Below are 21388 nucleotides of genomic sequence, written 5' to 3'. Positions count from 1 at the left end.
ACTCATAAGATCATTAAACAAATTTGCTATTAGTATTTTGTATAAAGATATAATCAAAAATATCAAAAGATAATTTCTAATGAAGTAAAAAACGATATCACAGGTTTTTTGTAATCGAAAGCAGTCCAGCACAAAACTCTCCTTTTTGAAGAGAATTCGATTGAAATATATAAAAAAATCAACCTAATTTAATTTAATCGCGCTAGTTTGCCCAACAATGACTTCATCGGAACCATAATAATGACTTTTTTTTCGTCATTTTACTTCCTTAGTTCCTATCATTCCTCTTCATTCGATCTCCAGGAAGACCTTAAAAGTTCTTTACAAGCTGAGCCATTCGTTGCCACCAGAATGAAATGGCCAGATCATTGAAATTTGCCTCCGTTTTGCTGAACCACAGTGAGAACGTCATTCATTCTTTCTCGTTGGCTTCAATCGCGATTTAGATATATTGAATGTTTGCGTAACTTTTTGATTACCCGTGCAAGCTATTATTGCAAATAAAATGTAAAACGTTTCTAATACCAATGCCAGCCAATGCTACTCCCGACCCAAACGGCAGGACGTTACTCAATCAAATTACCTTTAACGGAAACCACCATCGGCACCGCAATTCAAATCAGGTCACGAAGTTTTATTCCCCCACCCCCCCCCCCCCACCCCTCCTCCTACCTGTGTACCGGAAAACGATAAAGCCCGCCAATATGTTGTGGTTTTGATTGTAATTTCCGTTCTTCCGCAAGAGCAGACGACGACGACCTCAACCTTCACTAACCTTTCCAGCAGAATTACGATTCATGACGGAACGTGGTGAAAGTTTGTCACTCTTCACGTTCTCTACTGCCCCCCTCGCCTCCCCCTCTTTCTCTCTTCCTCCAGGGAGTAGAATGTTCGCGCTGTGGTGATATTCAATTTATATTCCACTTGCCCATCATTAAATTCGGAATTCAACCGGACGCCGGTTCCGACGAAACCGGTACCACCACCACCAGCGCCACCGGAATGAAGATGATGTCCGTCCGTGGTGGTTTGCGAGATCATTTTTAATATTCGCAGCACTGTATTGGCATTGGTGTGGGCACTTCCGGGCTTTGACCGCTCCGGCAATGCTTCCAGCAAGGAAAGCATTCAACCTGGTGGGCACCGGGCCAGAAGACAAATTAAACATTGAAAAGGCAACCGACATCAAAGGGAAAATGGGAAACCATGCTCTGTAAATAGTGCGCCGTTGCTTCGGTGGTTCGTTCCTGATGGGAGCGCACGAGTGGATTGAAATTCTTCACTTCTCTTCCATTTCGGTACTGTTTGTTCGGTGATTTTTTTGTTTTGTTTTGTAACGGCACGGCGAATGATGGATGGACGAATTGTACAGAATGAAACAATGCGAGAATATGGGCCTGGGTACAAACAATTAGGAGAATTTAATATCCCTCGTATTGGGTATGGTTCGGTAAAAATTGTTGTGTGATTTTGCGATTCGCTTTAAAGCGAGGATTGTTTAGCGAGCTTTAAGAGGACGGGTGGGAAAATTTAACCAAGACAGTGGCATTGAAAGTATTTACTTTACTATTCCCATCCCTCATAAGAATGTAATGAACCATTTTCATTGAATTACCTATTGTTCATATTTTCCGAATTGGTGAGATTGCTCTCATGAGAAACTCTTGAACGAGAAGCTTTTGTCGTTGAACAGCATTTTGTTGATGTAAACTGATAGCGCAGATCGCAATTAATCGATTTAATAACGTCCAATCAGATCAGTGGATAATCAGGTTTGGAGAAACCATTTCTAGAACGTTTAATGTCATTGGATAACTTTGTGCCACGTTGGATAACTCTAACGGTTACTTCGAGACCAGCCATAGATCATTCTGTCTCTGAATAGTGTATCCAAAGACTGGTTAATCAGGTTAATTGCAATAAATGAGTCTCATAGGACTATGTAACATCCGTGCAGGTAAAGGGACAGCAAGAGAACCCTTTCGAGAAACAACGATTGCTGTTGAACGTCCGCTTCTGTGGTCCTATGGTACATACCTCTAATAACGTGATTACACTAAGATACTAAGCAGCTGGAGCTGGAAGTAGAGAAACACATTTGAAACATAGTTTTTTTTGCACTATTGGAATGTTTGAGTTACTTAAAGAGAATTCTTCAACTGTTCTTCACGGAAGTTATAGTATTGATATGCAATTGACTGCATTTAATAGTGGAGAGCTTTACATCCCTTATATATGGCGAAAAGTAGCTCCATTTCTTCAATTTGCCACGAACTGTCGTCGAACTCTTGAACTTGACAGTATAACTTGTAATGTGCGCAATTATTCGTTAAATTATATTCGTTAAGTTAGATCCGTTGGGTGAAACAGGTTACAGATGCGTGAAGTTTAATTTATATGGATAAGTTTAATAATATGGATGTTAGACATATCAAACCGAATTCTTATTTTAATACATAATTCGTATTTGATTGTAGCGCAACAAATGTAGTAAATATGCTTATCGATTTGCCTTATTTTACTAAGGCGATTTTGATGATATTGAGCGAAATCTTGATATAAATTTCAACTGAGTCAAAGGTTAAAATAGTTATTTTCAAAACAATAGTTTCAATTTTAATACATTTTCAAACAATGTGGCTAAACCATCCACTATGCTCAATATAAAATAAATTAATCAATCAATATAAGGTTCCATTCATTGTAAAAAAAGACAATTTAATGTCAGAAGAAAAAAAAGAAACAAAAATAGGCAAATCTACCTATAGCTGACAATTTTCGTTCCAAAAGAATTGAAATAACAAAATGATAAAAACGCAACGCAATTCGAAAAATGTACCGAAAAATAGAATTCCGAACACCGGAAAGCTTTACCCATCTAATCGCCATCAACCGCTTTGCTCCCTCTGACAGTTTCCACGAACTGAACGAGCAGAAATGATAGTTAAATGGCCTGTCGGTTGAGCAAGTTTTTGCGCACCATCGTGAAAAATGCTGTGAAAGGGCCGCATTTTTCACACCCCGTAGAGTTGATCAATTTTGTTTCTATAATAAAAAAACAACGAAAATAGATCCACTCTTGCCTGAAATTTGGGGATGCGGCCCTAAAAATTCATTTAAAACTATTCGCTGAAACGATTCGGTTCGCTTTCGCGCGCGCGTGTCTCGCCTAAAAGTGTCTCCTCCCGTTGGCCACTAGCTTTGTGTTTGACTTTGATCGAACCTTTGCAAACGGGCGTTGAAATGGGCCGAATGGTTGAAATAGTTTCCGACTTTCCCGGCCCCCCGGTGCAACTCGTCCAATCCGCTTTGCTACCGGTTTTCCATCCTGTGACTTTGACTTTCAGCCCGAAGCGAAGAGTTTGTGTGACAATTACTGTAAATTCATTCAATGCAATAAAACTGCCCCCCCCTCTCTCTCTCTCTCTCTCTCTCTCTCTCTCTCTCTCTCTCTCTCTCTCTCTCTCTCTTTCTCTCTCTCTCTCGTCCTCAGTCTCGTCCTCTGTCTCTCTATCACAGTTTGGCTTTGAATTTTACACCAAAATCAACAGCAGAAAGTGAGGCTGCTGCTGAAAACTGCTCAACTGTTGCAAAACCCGGTTCAAAGTGGGCATCATTTGGTGGGGATCGTTCGTTGGCATGCGAAAGCGAAACAACGGTGGGAGGTGGGAGATGGGAGCGGGTCCAATTTGCATTCGGCTTCCTCTGCACATCAACACTAACGCTGGCTGTGCTAAATTTCATTCGCCCCGAAGAGGAACGCACACGGAAGAGCTTGCCGAAACTCGTCCCCTACTTTCCACCGTAAATCGTTTGCCCCTCACTGTCTCGGCAGCGTTGAAATCGTTGCATTTGTCGCTGTTTTGCAAACGCCGTCGGTGTCGGGTGTGTTTCGAACTTTTACAATTGAATTTGCTCAATTCGATCAGCGGCCAGCGCCGTTGTGCGGGCACGGCAAACAACACAACAAGTGTTTCGGATTTCTGTAAACTATTCCACCGCATTGCTGCTGCACGGCAGCATGGACGGTGGTGGTGGTTGATTATGGTGAAAGAGAATGGAGGTGTATATAACGTGGGTGACAATTTCATTTGAACACCGCTGGAAGGATTTTCCAGCACCCCTTCTTTTCTATCGTGCGCCATTTTTACGCTGACTGGAAATATGGGAAAAAAGCAAACCTAATATGCTATACAATGCTTCGTTCCGGTGGCACTTCTAAAGGACATGAAAGCAAATATGTGAGACCATAAATGAAGCTCTTTTCAAATATGGTGTTACAATTTTTATTCAATATTCCCCGTTCATAATATGACTAAAGTTTAACGTCATTCCCATAACAAGCTTTTGATGGAGACGCCTGGTGGATGATGACAAAATTAGGTTACCGCTTTAGTAAAAATACATTTCGTTGCAGTTCCGACTTTGTAAATATTGACCAAAACATAAAAAGATTCTTATTTTATGAGTTTTTTTGTTGTTAATTTTTCCCGCACTTCTATAAAACATTCAATTTAAAGTGCTAAACAGAAAACATCAATGAAGAAAGCTTACAGGGTCGAACCCATCCAGCCGTACCGGTGAACTCGTTCGTTCCCGGGAACGTTCGCTGCCACGCTCATTTTCACTCATATCATAGCCCTCTAGATCAAAAATGAGAAACTGAATCCGTTTGTAGCGGGAACGTACAGCGCTCACTCGCTATCCTAGGGATGACAACACATTTCAGCTGCCCGGCCGTATAAAATCGCGGTAAATAATTATAGCAACCATCTAGTACGTCTGAAAAATGGGTGAAAATGAATGTCGGGATGTACGCCGTAGCTACGAACGTAATCAATAATACCAGCCTTTGAGTGCCATGGTTATCATGTATGATAGGCTGGTATTATTGAATCCGTTCGTAGCGGGAACGTACGGCGCTCACATGAAATTCTAGGGATGGCAACACATTTCTTGCGCCCGGTTCTTCAACGCCGCGGTGAATAAAATAAATAAAAAAAAATTTAGTTTCTCCTTGTTTATATAATAATTCATTTACCCATAAATAATCTAAAATCGAGAATATAAATGCAAAATAACAACTCCTTCGATCAATATAGTGCAGCCACGTATTTTTTTTGTTATAATGCAGGGTTTCAAACCGTCAAAAGTACAGCAGATGTTAGTTAAAATATTATCTAAATGTCAACATACGTTGTTTACATGATCGCTTTTCAATGAAGCATCCTGTTGGAGAAAAAAATATCTTTACTTAACATTAAACTGTTATTTTGCGATTAAATGATCAAAACAAAACAAAACAGTGAAAATATAACTAGAAATCAACCAAAATTGTATTAAAAATCGTTATTCTCATCATCTTTTAGTTCGTTTATATTCGGTAACACTTCCCTGGCGGCCATATATGATAGCCTTGAAAAATGTAAACAAAAAGTGCTTGGCACCCAGGGAAATAAAAATGGTTTGGCACTCAAAGTGTAAACTGAAATTCACCGGATGGGGTACGCTTATTAGCTCCATGGTAACCATGCCGGTGTTTCTTTCTGTCAAAGCTACCTCGTTGGTTAGTTGACAACCAGCCGTACCGGCGAACCCCTTTGTTCCTCGGAACATTCGTCGCGACGCTCATTTTCACTCATTTCATAGCCCTCTAGATCAAAAATTTGAAAACCGTATAGATTTTGTACTGGCCAACCTAGTGGTACAACCCTGTCCACTCATGAGCGACGAATGTTTCTCGTCAAACGAGTTCGCCGGTACGGCTGAATCCAACTAAAAAAAAACTCAACCAGTGAGGTCATACTGTATTATGGCTCTAGGCACAACGTATAAAACATTGATTTGATGTCCATTGTTGGAGTTCCTCTACCACACATGTAAAGCTTATTCTGGCGTCAAATTAAGCATTACCGCTTATTTGGATTTTCAATGACCAAATTGAAATAACAAGACTTCATTTGAATAACAATACCTGCAACAATAGTATAAATTACTTGCTGAAAACTGAGACTGAAACTGTAGACTAAGCTCATTGACACAACGCAATTTCATCGAAAATAAAAAACCTTCAATGTTACCAAAACAGCAGCACTTGTAAAAAAGGTTCATTACATCCATTGTATTTTTAATTCGCTCGAGACAGATTTCTGACCCGACAATTCGAAATTAATCGCTATTTGATGACCATACAAAAGAACTATTTCAGTTTACCAGTTTCGAGTATATAACTCGGCGCAACGTTGCCCGTGCCAGGTAAAGCTGTCAGTGATCGTACTACTTCGCGATTATATATTGCATATTTCAGCACAAGTGTTCCGATGTTTCGATGGATTGTGTGGTGTGTATGCAACACATTCAAGGTGTACCCCATATTAATTCTAATTTGAAAAAATAAAAAAAAAGTGTCGTTACTCTTCATGCAATAGGTCACTGATCGTTGCAAACACCGCAAGCAGTCCCGCTAAACTTGGAATGTATTGCTTTCATGAGTGCTACATTTATAACTTTCAATCGAAGGGAGACATATTCGCGTTTCAGCACATCTCAACTAACTTTCATGTGCTAAACTTGCAAAATGTGTTGATGAAGCGCGTTCGTCAGTGGATCCTGGAACGATTGCCACCGTCTGTAGATACACTAAAGATAGGAAACTCCAACAAACTGAAATGGATCAGTGTTCCGCAAGCACTGCGCTACTTACATGTCCGATACAGCGGTTTGAGAAGGATCGATATAGCTGCCAACAGCTCATTAAGCATACTCCATATTTTTAGCAGTGACAAACTAATGAAAGTTCCGCCTGCTATTAAAAATGCACCTAAGCTGGAGTACTTGAGGCTGCGTGAGTGTGGCTTGCGTATGATTGACTTGGCCACATTTTGTAATCACGCTTACTTGAGTGAGCTGCGTTTGGACAGCAATAAGATACGGTACATTGTGAACACGGCGAAGAGCAACTGTAGTTTCTACAATTCATTTACTCGGCTGGTGATGTCGCGAAATATGCTTACCACTGTAAATGTGGAGCTGTTCAATGTGTTTGCCAATTTGAGAACTTTAAATTTAAAAATGAATAGAATTACATCACTATCAGGTCGGTTGGTGGCTCGCTATTTGGATCAATTTGGGGTCGATAGAAATAAGCTCGAACAAGTAGACCTGTGCGGTTGGGATGTGCCATCGATGGAAACGGTTGTATTTGCCTCAAACGATCTTACTACACTGCCGGAATGCTTAAATAATTGGACGAGTGTTTCACAGCTTTTACTGCAGCATAACAAGTTAACGAATTTCAGTATCGAAAGTGTGGCGGGATGGAACAATCTAACCAGCTTAACTTTATCATGCAACAAGCTTACCGATATTGTGTTGAGCAGTGTGCACTTTCCTAAAAATCTTGCATCCCTTGAAATCAATCAAAATTATCTCACCACGCTCGATTTGTCTTTCGTACCGGTCCGATCGTTGAGGGTATCAGTGAATTTTAACCTGATTTCAAGTTTCGATGTGAACAACATCTCTCCAAATGTCACACGTCTATCGATGATGGGAAACCCGGTTGATTGTTCACGGGAAACAGAGCTGGAACAATTGTATGGCGAATGCATCAGGCATGATGCATTCACTCTGGAGCACAACCAGCAAGCAAAAATTTGTAACGCTCCAAAAACCACGGATTATTATATTTAAATGGATTTGCGATAATCCAGGCTATGTTTCATATGCATTGTTAGTACTGGTAGGTAATAAAAAAAAACCGAAACAGTTAAGAAATGTGTTTTGTATTGCGATTATTTAGCTTTTTTTGGTTAATTTTTTTTGAAAAGCAGAATTTGCGAGCAACATTTTGCGACTAAAACTTATAGATTAAATGTTTGCGATCATGAATTTAACGACCCTGATTTTTGCGACCAAGAATTTTGCGAATTCTTGGTCACAAACTTCTTGGTCGCAAAAATCTTGGTCGCAAAATTCTTGGTCGCAAACTTCTTGGTCGCAAAATTCTTGGTCGCAAAATTCTTGGTCGCAAAATTCTTGGTTGCAAAATTCTTGGTCGCAAACTTCTTGGTCGCAAAATTCTTGGTCGCAAAATTCTTGGTCGCAAAAATCTTGGTCACAAAAATCTTGAGTGCAATATTCTTGTTCGTATTTTTTTTATTGCATCCCATTTTCCCATTTTCCTTAAATAAAGTGTATTACCCCATGGTCCCCTATGTACACTTGAACCGCTCAAACCACCTAACACGTATACAATTTAATATTAATACTTGTGCACCATTCATGCGCTCGCTCTATACAAACATACAAGTGTCGTCTTCGTCGTTGCTGTGTTGCTCCAATAGTTCTTAATATTCCCGTACCACCCGAATACACCGTCGATACCGATAGAAAACGCATACTATCTACTACATCAACGTCTTCCGACCCGTACCCTTAAAAATGGTTCATTGATTTTCTCCTCTTCACTCTCCTCCTTCTTTTTGTTGTAAAACCTTTCCTTTAGTTTTCTGCAGACGAACCCGTTATGAGGTGCAATAAATTATTCCACTATCCACGAACGATGCATCGAAATGTTGCTGCGTTGCTCGAGGGTGTGTGTGTGTCTGTGTCTTTGCGAAAAGAATGGCACACTACGATGGGGTGCAGGAATGTTGTTTGGGGTTTGCAAAGGATTCCTTTCTGCAGCAGCAGCAGCAGCAGCAGCAGTAAAGCTTCGTGTGGTGAGTGTGATGGTGTGTGTTACGAAGACAATTTGGGCAAACAGCAACCGTTTCACACTCGAACAAGTTTGAAGTTCTGCACGAGACACAGAACCACCGGAAAGTGGTAACGAAGATGTTGAAGAGATTGTGTTTGCTTGAATACAATCTACGCAAACGGGAGAATTTGTACTAGATTCAGTGTTTCATTGGAAAGAGATTTTAATCTTTTTCATTTAAATAGTATCGAAATAATGAAGATTGTATTCAGAAGCTTTTCAAAATGATGGAACGGTATGGTTATAGCCGAACGCTTCCTAGTAAAAGGAACATACACATATAATAATTCATCCTTCAGGGAATGCCAAATCATAACGGCATGCCGAGAATGCCGTCCTAGCATCTCTCTCTCTCTCTCTCTGCGCCGTGTAAATGCAGGCAAGCATCTTGCAGAATGTGTTACATTAGAGATAAAACATCCACACCGGATAGAGGATGTGCCTGCCTGTACCGTACACTGAATGCGATATGCCGAGACAAGCATATTTCGGCGGTGCAGCAGCACAGCCCTTCCAAGGATGGCCCGAGGCATCCGAAAGGGAAAAACCGCATGGAAAATCTCCCTTGTACTCGCTTACTGCGATGTAGCAGCAGCAGTAGAACGTGGAAAACGCGCTGCCTACTACACAATGCGTACTTGTGGTGAGGCTCAGGTTTGCTGCTTCATATCGCCCATACCCTGAAGGAGGAAACATTTTACACCTCACACTTTTGGGAGAACGGAGAAAGAAAGGTCTGCATAACCGTCTGCCATGTCTTGTACGGGAAATGTTCGCTGAAGTGTTGTGTACGGGGAGGGGGGGGGGGGGAATAGTTTGCTGGAAATTTCGGTGCCATATGAACAATGGTGTTTTATTTTTTGACACAATCTTTTAATAGTAGATCCAGTACGATTCAACAGACTGTAAGCATCTCATCGTCTTGCAAAATGTTAGTGAACAAACAACGAAAACGAGCATATAGAACCCTTTGGTTTAACCATTAAAAAAACTCAAAAAGCTCAGTAAATAGTGGAGAGGGCTTCATAACTATCAATAGACTATATAATGATCTATAGAAGCATTCAGTTTTCTAAATAAAATTCTAAATTGCATGTTACTTTCAGGGACTTTAATGTAAAACAGGATTTTCGTCGTGTTTGGGTTGCTTTATAAAGATTTTTCTTTAATTTGTTCCCAATTTCTTTGAAATAAATAAAAATTCCGTTAATAAATTTATTGATCATTTTTCTCAATTATGTTTGAAAAATTTAACAAAAGATAAATATCCCATTAATTCAAAAATGCGTTGGAATTGGACACCAATTTTAGGAATTGTTGTAATAAAAAAAATAAAAATAAATGAAGAAAACTCAGGAAAACTCTAAAAGTTATTGGTAAATAGTGTAAAAGGTTGTTGCAGGGTTTTTGCAGCAATATTGTCCTTTAATGTTACCAAATGTTTGCGACGCTTAAAAGAACACATAGCACTAGATCATAGGAACGTTTAGTATTAGGTCCCTTAGTATTTAAGTCATGTATGTGGGCCACGAAGGCCAGTTACTTTATCAAGAAATAAATAAATAAATAAATATTTAGCTTGAAATATTTAAATAAAATATATAAATAAATATTTAGCTTGACTTAAGAAATTCTATGAGAAAATTTGAATTTCAAGAAATTCATATCAGCAAAGGAACGAATACTGAAAACGACTAATTTTTAAAGTATTTTTACAAATGTTCATAAACCAATTGAAAATACCATAAAACGCCTTAACAGTACAGTTTTTTGTACCTAATCAGTGCCTCAAACACGCCAGCTTACAGCAATCTAACTACGTGTTGTGGGGAGTTTTCGCGACCATATTGGAAATGGAAATTTACACCGATTGATGTTCGAGATTCCAAGTCAGACGAGACAATGAAATGATGCAAATTTGATGAGTGATGTACCCACGCACCGCGTTGCCCCATGGTGCTGCAGCAGCTGTCACACCAGACGCGATGCCATATTTTTAATATACACAATTTTTAAACAACACCTCAGAACAAAGTTGCGGTAGTACGGATGCATTCATAAATGAATAGTGAACTTCTCAAATACATATACTCTCCTTGCTAGTATATACCCTACATCTATAACGAATTGTAAAATAACTCAGAATATGTAATTATTTTTTAGATTTATCTGCTTGTGTAAATGTCATTCATCTGCCACTTGATGTTACAATTAATCTTATCAGTTCAACATCGGTACTTTAAACACTTCCTTTAATCTTACTTGTTTTGTTTGCCAACTCCACTCCTTGTCCAACAGGGAATCTCATGCTCCCTGCTCTACTTTGGCGCTGCCATACTCCATATTTTACCAGCCGTGCGACAAGTGTACCGAATGGTCGCGCGTAACGCGTTTGCAAAACATCCTGGTAGAGCCCACAGCGAGCAACAACATCGACAGCACAGGGAGCGAGCAACAACATCGAACGCCGGCACGGCACGGCAGCATAATGATGACATGACAAAAGTTTTGCTAAACAATGTAAAAACATCCCGTTTTCGTTGAACGAGCATTATGTTGTAGCCGGGTCCCGCAAGTGCATCCGTACAACGCCTACGCTCTAAACCTATCGTTAAGGATAGAAGAAAAAAAACAACAACCAACACCGAGTGTCTATCGAGTGTGTTTCTATAAACTTCTCCTCGAGGCAACACACATTCGCAGAGGTAGTAGAGGTGCAACCAATCGCGTGTGAGGCAGCAGGTCTTATCGTACTTTTGCTCATCTGTTTTTCCCTTGTTCCGGGTGCGCCGGATTTTCTTCACCCCCACCTTTCACAATATAATGTATGCAAATAATCTTCTAGCGCAGGCAGACACGTTTGGGAAGCAAAATCGAGTAACCTCGCTCTCTTGGGAACGTCTGGGATGGTATGGAGCGTGCAAAATGCCGCTCTACTCCCCGGAAAGAAGCGTTCTAGAGTGTGTGTTGTTCTTGAAGGAGATGAGTACACCGGTACACACGTTGGGTGCAGCGAAAATATTTACCCCACTGACTGAATGGTGCAAAAGGAATGGAATGGTGGCGCGCGATGATGTACTTTATTATTAATTTCAGTTCCCATCTTGCACGGGACACATTTGCACTTTGCAGTGTGGAAGAGCAAGTCTACACGTTATCCCCTTAATGCATGTATGCAGAAGCATCGCCACACACGTGCATCGATGTGCTACTCAGAAGATTCGCTCACAATGTTAAGTTATTGCAACCGAAACAATTAAAGTGCCGGGATACTCTTATGTACAGTTTTTTTTTTGTTTAATCCGTTGATAAAGTGCGGTAATTAAATAAAACTTCTCCGTGCGAAAGAGTATAGGAAAATAGAATAAAATTAAGTTTAAAATGCAAATTAAAATAGTTTCACGTCAGTTGGATTTGAATATTCCCGAATTAATATTAAACTTATACAGAACTTATCATATACATTTACACTGTAGGACATCGTAAAAACTTGTTTGCTTGCTACAAAACAACGGACTCTGTCGTATTTCTGTTGTTTAAATTAAATTCTTACTATCGCATCAAACTTACCGAACTATAAACTGCGCCAGAATGCCAATAAATGCTGCCGAAATGCTGCCCCATATTGGTACTTTTTAACTATCGCCATCCTTTTTCCAGTTAAATGAGGTATGGATTTGTTGTATTAGCTGGAAAAGAACAAGAAAAAGCCTCAATTATACTTATTTCAAATAGCAATGTCCTACTTTTAACTAAATAAAGGATAATATACATTAACCAACCAATCAGAAGTGGAGACGACACGTATTCAAACTTTTAAATTGAAACATCCCTACTAGGCTAGGATGTAGGAAGGTTTCTTTCTTTACTCATTTAACAGATTTAGATGTAGCCAACAACTTTCAAGTTCAACAAGCTTCCTGCCTTGTCACAATGTCTTGCATCAATCGATAACTCATCAGAAAGTTTTAATTAAACCCAGACGGAAGCACCTGCCAAGCGAATGGTCGTGTCCAACCGTCCATCGCCGTTGACCGGTGGTTTGGTCCGGGCAGTTGAAAGAAGGTTATAAAGTACTGATAGAGATAATGTAGAATGTTTTTTTGTTTCGTTAGTAAGTAAAAAGTATGTATGAAAAGCGAGAAACAATAACTGAAGGAGAAGTGCAACAAGTCACTTGGTTCTTATTATGAACAAGTTTATCTGTTTTCAGTTTTGCACAACAACATACCTTTTCCTATTGTTATGTTTTCTATTTTGTTAAGGTAATGAGAAAAAGGAAAAAAACAGTCGAAAAGAAATTAAAAATAATTGAGCTACTTTACAAGCATTCCAATTAAAAACAAACAAATAACCACATCTTCCTCCTATGCACTCGTATTGCACTTTCCCTGTGTCCACTAAGGCATTCTTTTTTTCTGGTTCTGCCCTTTCCTTCGAGCTCACCAGCATCATTGACACAATTGACTACCGAAAAAGGACGCAAATGTACCTTGCTTTTGTGAGGCGATCCGTAGATGGCTCTTTGGCGGGCTAATTGCAATCTAAACATACCAACACAACGCATCCATCTCGTTTCCGGAGTTCCGGTTCCGTTTACTGCTAGCTGTTCCTGACTCGACCGACCGACCGACCGTCGCCAGGAAACGGGACCGAGCATTGTTTTAATGGGGGGAAATGAAAGAACAAAACGGGTCCCTGGGCCTGGTGGGGTAGCAGCCAGCGGAAATGAAATAATTTGCACAAAAACTGTCCCTAAACAGCTCTAATGAGAAAGAGAGAGAGCGGAGGGCAGTGTCGCCCAACTTCTGAGGGGTGGTCATTCCGTTCCTGTTCGGTCACATTTGCCTTCCGGGGCCGTTGGACACCAGAGGGAAGCTTCTAATTAGTAATTATTTGTCGGGAAACACAAGGAAGCTTGGTCGAGACGGTTGGTCTTTTCAAATGTGCATCTGGAGAGCAGATTTTAGCAGCATTACAACGAACAACCGCACAGAGTCAACTGAAAGAAAGGAAAACTAAATTATTGAAACAGTAAAAGATAAAAATATATTTAATTATTGCTTGTAATGTCATCAACAAACGATTCTACGCACGATTTCCGTCATCCGTAAACTTACAATACTTGTTTTGATATAAAATTTGCAGTTTTTATTTACAAAACTAAACAACATTATTATTATGAAATACAAAAAAAGGAAAGAACGAACAGAAACGACTCGTCTTAGTAGAATGGAAAACAATAATGCATTTCGTCTAAGCCCCCCACAAACACTCCCTGCATCGACTGCTCCACTTACAGTGGCGTCACGCAGGAACAAGTCTGTGCGAGAATGGGCTTCTTCTTGTTTTTTGTTTGTTTTGTGTGGAATACCACTATCCATTTCGGGGGACAGAATTTACGTTTTTGCGTCTTTCTTACATCCTAACGCTTGGTGCATGCGGCACCTGCGCTATTGCAACATGTTTCAAGAAATTTAATCTACTTACGTTCTAATGTTGTTACCGCCCTTTGCCGCCCGCTCTTGCGCGGCGGCGAATCCTAGAGGATGTGCGCCCCTCGCTTCGTACAAAATAGATATTTACAGCATTTTGACCCTTTGCTTTCACACATTCCAAGGAGTTTGCAAAACAAACGGTTCTTCTTTTTTTTTTTTGAAAATTTGGTGCTATCGACGGATTTCTCGCTTCTCGCTTCATTTGTCTAACTCCGCGCTTTTGACGACATCATTTTTTTCATTCTTGCCATCTTCATATACTCTTCAACATTTCTTTGCTAGCGAAATAATGTAAATTGTAAACTGTTAACGAAAGTGAGCTGCGCACATTTCTCTCTGTGTGTGTGTGTGTGTGTGTGTGTGTGTGTGTGTGTGTGTGTGTGTGTGTGTGTGTGTGTGTGTGTGTGTGTGTGTGTGTGTGTGTGTGTGTGTGTGTGTGTGTGTGTGTTTTAGGCGATATTGAATAAATCAGTAATTAAAATATATGTTTGCTATTCGTGTACAAAAACAGTTCGGTAAGGATAAACTCTCCATTTAACTGTTCCGAAGCGGCTATAATATCAGGTAAATGGTAGAGATAACAGAACTTACATAGGTAAGATAAGATAAGCATGGCAAAAAAGGCTTGTCCAGAAACTGCACAAAAAAGAAGCCCCCGTTAGCGATATGTTTGTGAGCGTGCGCGTGGCTATAGAAAGCAGCGATTGGAAATATAATTGTAATTGCAGCAGGAAACGAATTGCACACAGAAAGGAATGAACGTGAAGGAAATCAAAATACAAACAAACAAAAAATCGGTCCTTTCTGCATCGAAGGGAACTAGCAGTGCAATTGAATTTGAAAGTTAAATCCCTTTTCTTTACTAACTCCATCGCTGATACGATGCTTGGCCCTCTCCTCTCTTTTTCGTCCTTTTTCGAATTTACACTACACTAGAGATACCGTTTTGCTTGCGTTTGCGTTTCTTTTGCCTTCCGTTTTAGCTTAACTATACACTAATGTATCACTTTTTTGCGTTAGGGTTGAGAAACGAACAGAACAATACTCACTAGAATGCACACTTGAATGCATATTCTTATACCCTTTTTCTCTCTCTCAGACACACACACGCATTCGCATCTCATTCATTTGCGATGTTCCATGTGTTCATTTCTTGCACAACGATAATTGTTTTATCGGTCCCTTGCCCTAATGCAACCTCCATTTTTACGTGTGTGTAATTCGTCTAACTTTTGCTAGCAAACACACCGAAAGCACGTTTGTTTTGCACGTCTTTCGATTGCCATTCTTTTACTCCCGCCATTCCCTCTTTTCTCTAGAACCACTCAACAACAGTGCTACTTCCCCCTCCCAGCAGCTGCTGCGACATTTTGCTAATCAATTCATTACTATCTAACCCGGGCGTCGGTAGTCGTGCGTCGGTCACATCGGAATACAGACGTGAGAGGATTTGCGGATCAAGTGTTACCAGATCCGGTGGAACGCTGCATGAAGAACACTCCCGAAGGGGGGACCACCTTCTTTCCCTTGTTTGTCGTCTCCCTACTTCCCTGATCGGCGGCAATATCGTTCACGGCTACACACTAGTAACTCGGGCTCTACTCGGCACTGCTACTACTATGGCGTCACTTTTGAGTCACTACTTTTCGTGTCAGTCTTCGTTATGCTTGCGCGGGCCAGCTTTTCCTTCAGCGCCGTCACGGACATTAGCGTGAGCTGCAGTAAGTAAAAGAACAAATGAAGCCGTTTCAATCAAGAACGGGTGATGTGCTCGAAGCAATTACCTCAAGGGAGGGCTGCTCCTTGATCGCCTTGATGAGCTGTTCCGCTTCCTTGGTGAAGAGGAACACTACCGGGATCAGCACGTCGTCCCGCCCGTCGCCCGACATGGCAAACATTTGCTGATTGTTGATCGACGTGTTTGGCGTATTATCGATCACAATTGCAGCCACGGCACCTGCAAAACAGAGGCAAAAATAATGCATTTAAATTCAATAACGCACAGCCCGTTTAAGCTGAACATTTCACACTTACCCGCCGACTCTACGCGTCTCGCTTTATCGACAAACGTACACTCGCCTCGCTCGATAATTACAATCTTTCCCCGAATTTCTTCCGCATTTTTCAGTGCTGCCGGACAAGAAGAAAAAGCGTTTGATTAGTAATGATGTGCCAATGATGACGCACACGCAATCTATCTTACCCGAGCAAACCTTTGCCGGCTTGGCAAAGACGGCCCGCTGCACCACGGACAAATCGTTCACCAGCTCCATGCCGAAATGGCTGGGGCCGGCCTCGAGGATGCGCATCTCACGCTCACCCTCCCGCTTGTAGGCGACGGCCTGCAGCTGCGTATTGGGAATGGAGTTGGAGTTCGAGAGCTCCACCATCTCTTGCATGAAAATTAGACCCCGTTCGGCATCTTCCGGCGATTTGGCCTGTTGATTTTTGCACAAATTAATACTTCCATATCAACCAAAACCCTTTAGGCACAATTGTGGTAAACTTACATTATGGAAGCTGTGCAGCAGCTGCACCTTGCCCTCGCCTAGAGAAACCATCGTAATGCCCATGTCATAAACTGTTCGTAGATGATCCGTATTGCTTGCCTGAAAGTCAGCCGCTCTAAGTCGCTTGGCACTCGATATGCGCGGACAGACTCCCGTAACGAGGTCACGGAGTGGGCGCCGGACTGTTTCAGGAAACAACTTGTTCGGGCTCGGGCAGGATCGCATGTAGTCGAGCATGTGCACCTGCTCGTCCTGGTCGCGTACGCCAGCTGGAAGGCGAAAGATACCGCGAATGGAGGTTAATACGACTGCTTAAGAGAACTGCCGTCCTCTGGACTTACTGAAGGTATGGTTCCCCAGTTGGCCCAACGTCAGTGGCAGCAGATGTGCTTCGGTAGTGAAGATAAAGTCTTCGATGTTGAGTATCAGATCGGCCGGATCCGAGAACAGCAGGAAGAGATACTTGAACGTTTCGGAAAGCACGTACGAGTCCATGCGATCCTCGTGCTTTCCCGTGCGCACGTCGTTAACCGCGGCATAGCCGCAAGGAACTCGTGCGTGTTTCTGCAGTGCTTTCAGTGCTTTTTTGCCCGCCTATAAAAGAGAAAGAAGCGTCATTTAATAATCTAGAATACATTTTGTTTACCCTTTGCTTACATGTAAATAATAGTGATCACCCGTGGCACGGTATAGGAAGTACGTGGATTCAATAAACTCGGGACGAAGATGATGCTGACCCCAGTGGACCTGTAGCAAACAGCAAAGCAAGAAACCTGTCTTTAAGTGTTTGATTCTAACAGCATTTCCTCCTCCAATTACCTGGAAATCGAACGTAAATGCTTCCGGAATGAACGTGTGCATCTGCATCACCTGATAAAGCATCTCGTGCGTCTGTACCGCCGGTTTCAAATCACCCGACAGTACCTGCAGCCCGGGCCAAAAGGCAAGCAGTGCGTCCATAAAGTTGCGCGTCTTCGTATGCGGCCGATGCATCTGCACGTCCAGCAGCATCGGTCCCTGGCTGATGTACTTCATGATCGCATGGTAGTGGCGGTTGAACCGAGCCAGGTAGCGCTCGTCGCCCAGCAGTATGTACGACTTCAGGCAGTACTCGTAGTAGGAATCGATACCGGCCCCGACGCCCGACTCGCGCCGTATCCAGTCGCCGGAATGTACGTTCAGCACCGTGCCCATCAGCTCGGAGCTGCGGTGGCGCATCTTCCACAGCGCATCCATTGCCGCGTGTGCCTTCACCTCGAAGATCGGCTCACCGCTGAGCCGGGACAGGGCGGCAAACTCCAGCAGTATCGTGCCGGCACAGGCGGTGCAGGTTTCGCGCGAGTGGCGCAACGCTTCCACCTTCATGCCGTGCTTCAGATTTACCTGAAGCGAGGGAGTTGGAAGGAAATTGTTAATGCAGTTCTACCATTGTTATTTGTTTTGCTCTTCCCAACGTACCCTTGCGTGGGGTATGCCCGTGGACGTGTTAAATGCAGGCAGTAACCGGTAGCCGAGATCCTTTGCCATCTCGAGCAGTTCGCCACGGTACCACGTCATCACGTCCGCCTGTTTCTGCACATACTCCGCCAGAATGTGTCCGGACAGAAGGCCACTGTAGGAACAAATTTAGGGATTAGCAAAGGCTGTTACGAAAATTGTAATGATTTAGTGTTCTTCTCACCCGATCATGCGAATGTTGGTTTCAAATACCGACACAATGATGTCGTTATCGAACTTTACATCCTTGATCACCAGTTTGACGGCGTGCTCAAACTCTTCCAGATCGCCCAGCACCACCAGCGTGTCGAGCGTATCCACCAAGGTCATGGAAAAGCTGTAAACAAGGAGGAATGATGATTGATGATTGAGAAATGATATTTGATTTAAAAAAAAAATATAATGCAACCAAAAATTAGCTTCTTAACATCGACATTTATATGACCTTTTCGGGATTTAATAAATAATTCAAATCAAATGATTGATTCCGATGCGATGGACCAGCAAAGCACATGTTTTCCACAATTCAAACGCATTTTTTGGCTTGAATTTTGTTAAAAAATGATAAATAATAGATGACGAAAACCCTACCAAATTGGCATAACGAATACATGGAGCATATGAGCACGCTTTTTACAAGTTCATCGCTCATTCTATTGTCTGGCAAAAACATTACAACCAAGGACAAACGTTTTACAGCACAATTCACCATAAAAAAGACCCCAAGAGGTTCAGAGATTATGAAACGGATGGAAAAGGGTAATTTAAAAACGATTCGTTGGACAAAAAAAAAAAACAATCTGCCACACCAAATGACGCACTGCCCTTGCTCTGTGTGTGCGTCGGTCAACTTGTTTCCACTAAGTTTCAAGATAAGACCAAGTATCGTTTCGCACTCCCCGTTCCCGTGTCAACCGTACCTGACGATAACGCTGTGCTGTATAACATTTGTTTGGTACGTGTGTGTGCGTGTGTGTATGCGTTTGCATAACACAGCGTTGAAACAAGAAAAAATAATGAAAATTAACCGCGACAATCGGTCGGCTTTTGCAACTCGTCGCCGTCGTCTTATCAACCTGTTTTCCCCCCATTCAGTCGGACACGTCAGCAAGGGGCAGCGGGAAGGGGAAAAATTCCCCCAAAACAAACCCCTGCTCCATTTGGCCCAATCCCACTAATTAACTTACTTCCCGAGCGTATCGTCCAGGTCGCCACGGGACGGCGTGACACCACGGTAGCGGCCGGCGCAGCTCAGCGGCATCAGCTCATCCGCCGGGTAGGCATTGTCCATGTACGCCCGGTACGCGTGGTAGAACATTTCCCTGGCTTCCTCTCTGTCATGGGCGCGTTCCATGTGTGTGTGTGTGTGCGTGCAAAAAAGAAAGAAAAAGGAACCCTCTTTGGACCAGCAGCCTACGGAAGCAGACTGCTCCCGGGCCACCGCAGCCCAAAGGGGGTTCCGTTTTTTTAGGGGGAAAATAGAAAAAATATGAATTAGTTTACATTCTTAGAAGCCGCGAAACAGTGGGACACTCTTGGCACTATTGCGCCTTACTTAAGCTCGTTTCGCTCCTTGTTGGACATGTTGTGCGTTGGTACGGTTGGGATCTGCTCCGCCAATGCAAGGGTGGCCCACCCCAGCACTACCGCCGTTAGCATCGCGATGAAGGTGAGCAGCTCGTGGATCGGTCGATGGCCGGTCGAGGCTGTCCCACCACCCCGAGCGTTTATAACTGTTCGCATTTTGATCGTTACTAAATACACCGCTTTAACTGTGTAAGCACTTCCTTAGGGCCACTTCCAGTCGTTTCGCTCTTCCTCCCGCGATCAAGTGGTGTTGTGGTTGCTCGGGCAACCGCAGGCTCGACGACGTGCCACGCAATCTTCTTGACCAACTCGCCTTATTCGGGTTTGCCCGGGAATGCAACGCGAACCAGAATACCGTTTGTAGGGGTGGTTTATTTTCACTGCGCCCGGTTGCGCCCCCCGTGTTGACGGAACGGGAATTCGCGTACGTGGAGCTGAGGTGTTGGTGTAACGTGATGGTTTGAGGGTGTTTGCTTAGCTGCTCGCTGTTCGCTTCTAACACCGTTAGAAGCTGCTGCTATGCATCGCTCGCGAGATGAAGCAATGTTAAGCAAGACCCTTTCGGCCTGTTGTTACGTTGCGCTCCACTTTCTATTGCTGCTTTTGTTCTAGTTCCTGCTACCTTCACCGCACGAACGATCCTTCGAGCACACTAGCCCCCCCACCCCCGTCACTGGTGCACTGATGATTGATTCTTGCACCGTCCAAACACTGCAACCACTGGCCAGCATAGCTTCGTATCGTCATCATGTGCACATCATCTTGCTCTCATTTAGTGTATCTTGCCTCGCACACACTCCCGCTGCACTAACACGTACTATCAGGAAACGGAACACATCGACATGTTTTAGCTGCTGCGCTGGTGGTGGTGGTGTCGGTGGCCGTGAAAGCAATGGCACTCCACGCACAAAAACAATAAAACGAACGAAAACTGATCTCGCAGAAGGGCTGCCGTTTCGGAGTTGCCCTTGTTTTAATGATGATGATGATGATGATGGTGGTAGTGATGATGTTTTCCCTCTTGATGTGTTGTTGGCCACTAGGGCTAATGGAAAAAAAAACTCCTATCACAGTGGGCAACAATCACCACACCAAAATGCGTTGAATTATCGCTTTAGCACGGCAACGGGAACTGCACAGAGTGAAGCTATTTAATCGACGATTTAGCACGGCAGAAGGGTAAAAAGTGTACCCGTCCTTCAGAACTAGCCCGAACCCGTTGTTCCGTACACTTTTTTCTCTGCTGCACGGAGCGCCTTTCTCCCGTCCGTGCGTGCCTGCGTGTATGTGTGTTGTTCGATTATTTTTGCCTGCTGCCAGTTTGACAGCTCGCACATGACAGTTTGTCTCTTGCCGCCCGGTGAAAAAGATACACCAACACACGAGACGACTTCTTGTGCAGAAACGGTTTTTTGAATTGGCCGTTTAAGATGCAAATTGGTACACTAATTAGATGGAAATTTGCATCGTTTTTCTAGTGTTGGGTTGTTAAACGGACTTTAAGGCTTGCAAAAATCTTGTTTTATTCATGGTTT

General features: G+C 42.6%; 2 protein-coding genes and 1 long non-coding RNA gene across 4 annotated transcripts; 2 read left to right on the top strand and 1 right to left on the bottom strand.

The window, feature by feature from the left end:
* Positions 1-6246: 6246 nt before the first annotated feature.
* LOC121596392 (leucine-rich repeat protein soc-2 homolog) lies at positions 6247-7740 on the top strand. Of its 2 annotated transcripts, none has more exons than XM_041921290.1 (2): positions 6247-6340; positions 6429-7740. In XM_041921290.1, the coding sequence occupies exons 1-2, from the start codon at positions 6321-6323 to the stop codon at positions 7690-7692; spliced, it is 1284 nt and encodes a 427-aa protein (XP_041777224.1). In that variant the 5' UTR covers positions 6247-6320; the 3' UTR covers positions 7693-7740. The 2 variants fall into 2 exon arrangements, with proteins under 2 accessions (XP_041777224.1, XP_041777223.1); XM_041921289.1 differs by having other exon boundaries at positions 6406-7740.
* Positions 7741-8714: 974 nt separating this feature from the next.
* LOC121596393 lies at positions 8715-9888 on the top strand. The gene is made up of 2 exons (XR_006005275.1): positions 8715-8996; positions 9061-9888. It is a non-coding gene; the product is annotated as an uncharacterized LOC121596393 (long non-coding RNA).
* A 4531-nt stretch (positions 9889-14419) lies between these two features.
* On the bottom strand, positions 14420-21161 carry LOC121596129 (ER degradation-enhancing alpha-mannosidase-like protein 3). Its single transcript, XM_041920803.1, has 12 exons — positions 19822-21161; positions 19454-19600; positions 18451-18603; positions 18228-18381; positions 17589-18152; positions 17427-17516; positions 17111-17363; positions 16770-17038; positions 16463-16697; positions 16294-16389; positions 16044-16216; positions 14420-15975 (listed from the first exon to the last, which is right to left on the bottom strand). Exons 1-12 carry the CDS (start codon positions 20007-20009, stop codon positions 15877-15879), a joined length of 2421 nt encoding a protein of 806 aa, XP_041776737.1. The 5' UTR covers positions 20010-21161; the 3' UTR covers positions 14420-15876.
* Positions 21162-21388: the final 227 nt, after the last annotated feature.

This window comes from Anopheles merus, chromosome 3R (assembly GCF_017562075.2).
Source record: "Anopheles merus strain MAF chromosome 3R, AmerM5.1, whole genome shotgun sequence".
Classification (NCBI taxonomy): domain Eukaryota; kingdom Metazoa; phylum Arthropoda; class Insecta; order Diptera; family Culicidae; genus Anopheles; species Anopheles merus.
Note: the sequence above shows the minus strand (reverse complement) of the source record. Positions and strands in the feature narration are given on the sequence as shown.

Excerpts from the sequence above, each read along its gene's own strand:
- LOC121596129 (XM_041920803.1), bottom strand. The coding sequence starts at position 20,009 with ATGCGAACAGTTATAAACGCTCGGGGTGGTGGGACAGCCTCGACCGGC. Across the intron at positions 19,601-19,821 it reads AAGGAGCGAAACGAGCTTAA|AGAGGAAGCCAGGGAAATGT; the intron begins GTAAGGCGCAAT and ends CGCCCATGACAG. Across the intron at positions 16,698-16,769 it reads TGCTGCACAGCTTCCATAAT|GCCAAATCGCCGGAAGATGC; the intron begins GTAAGTTTACCA and ends AAAAATCAACAG.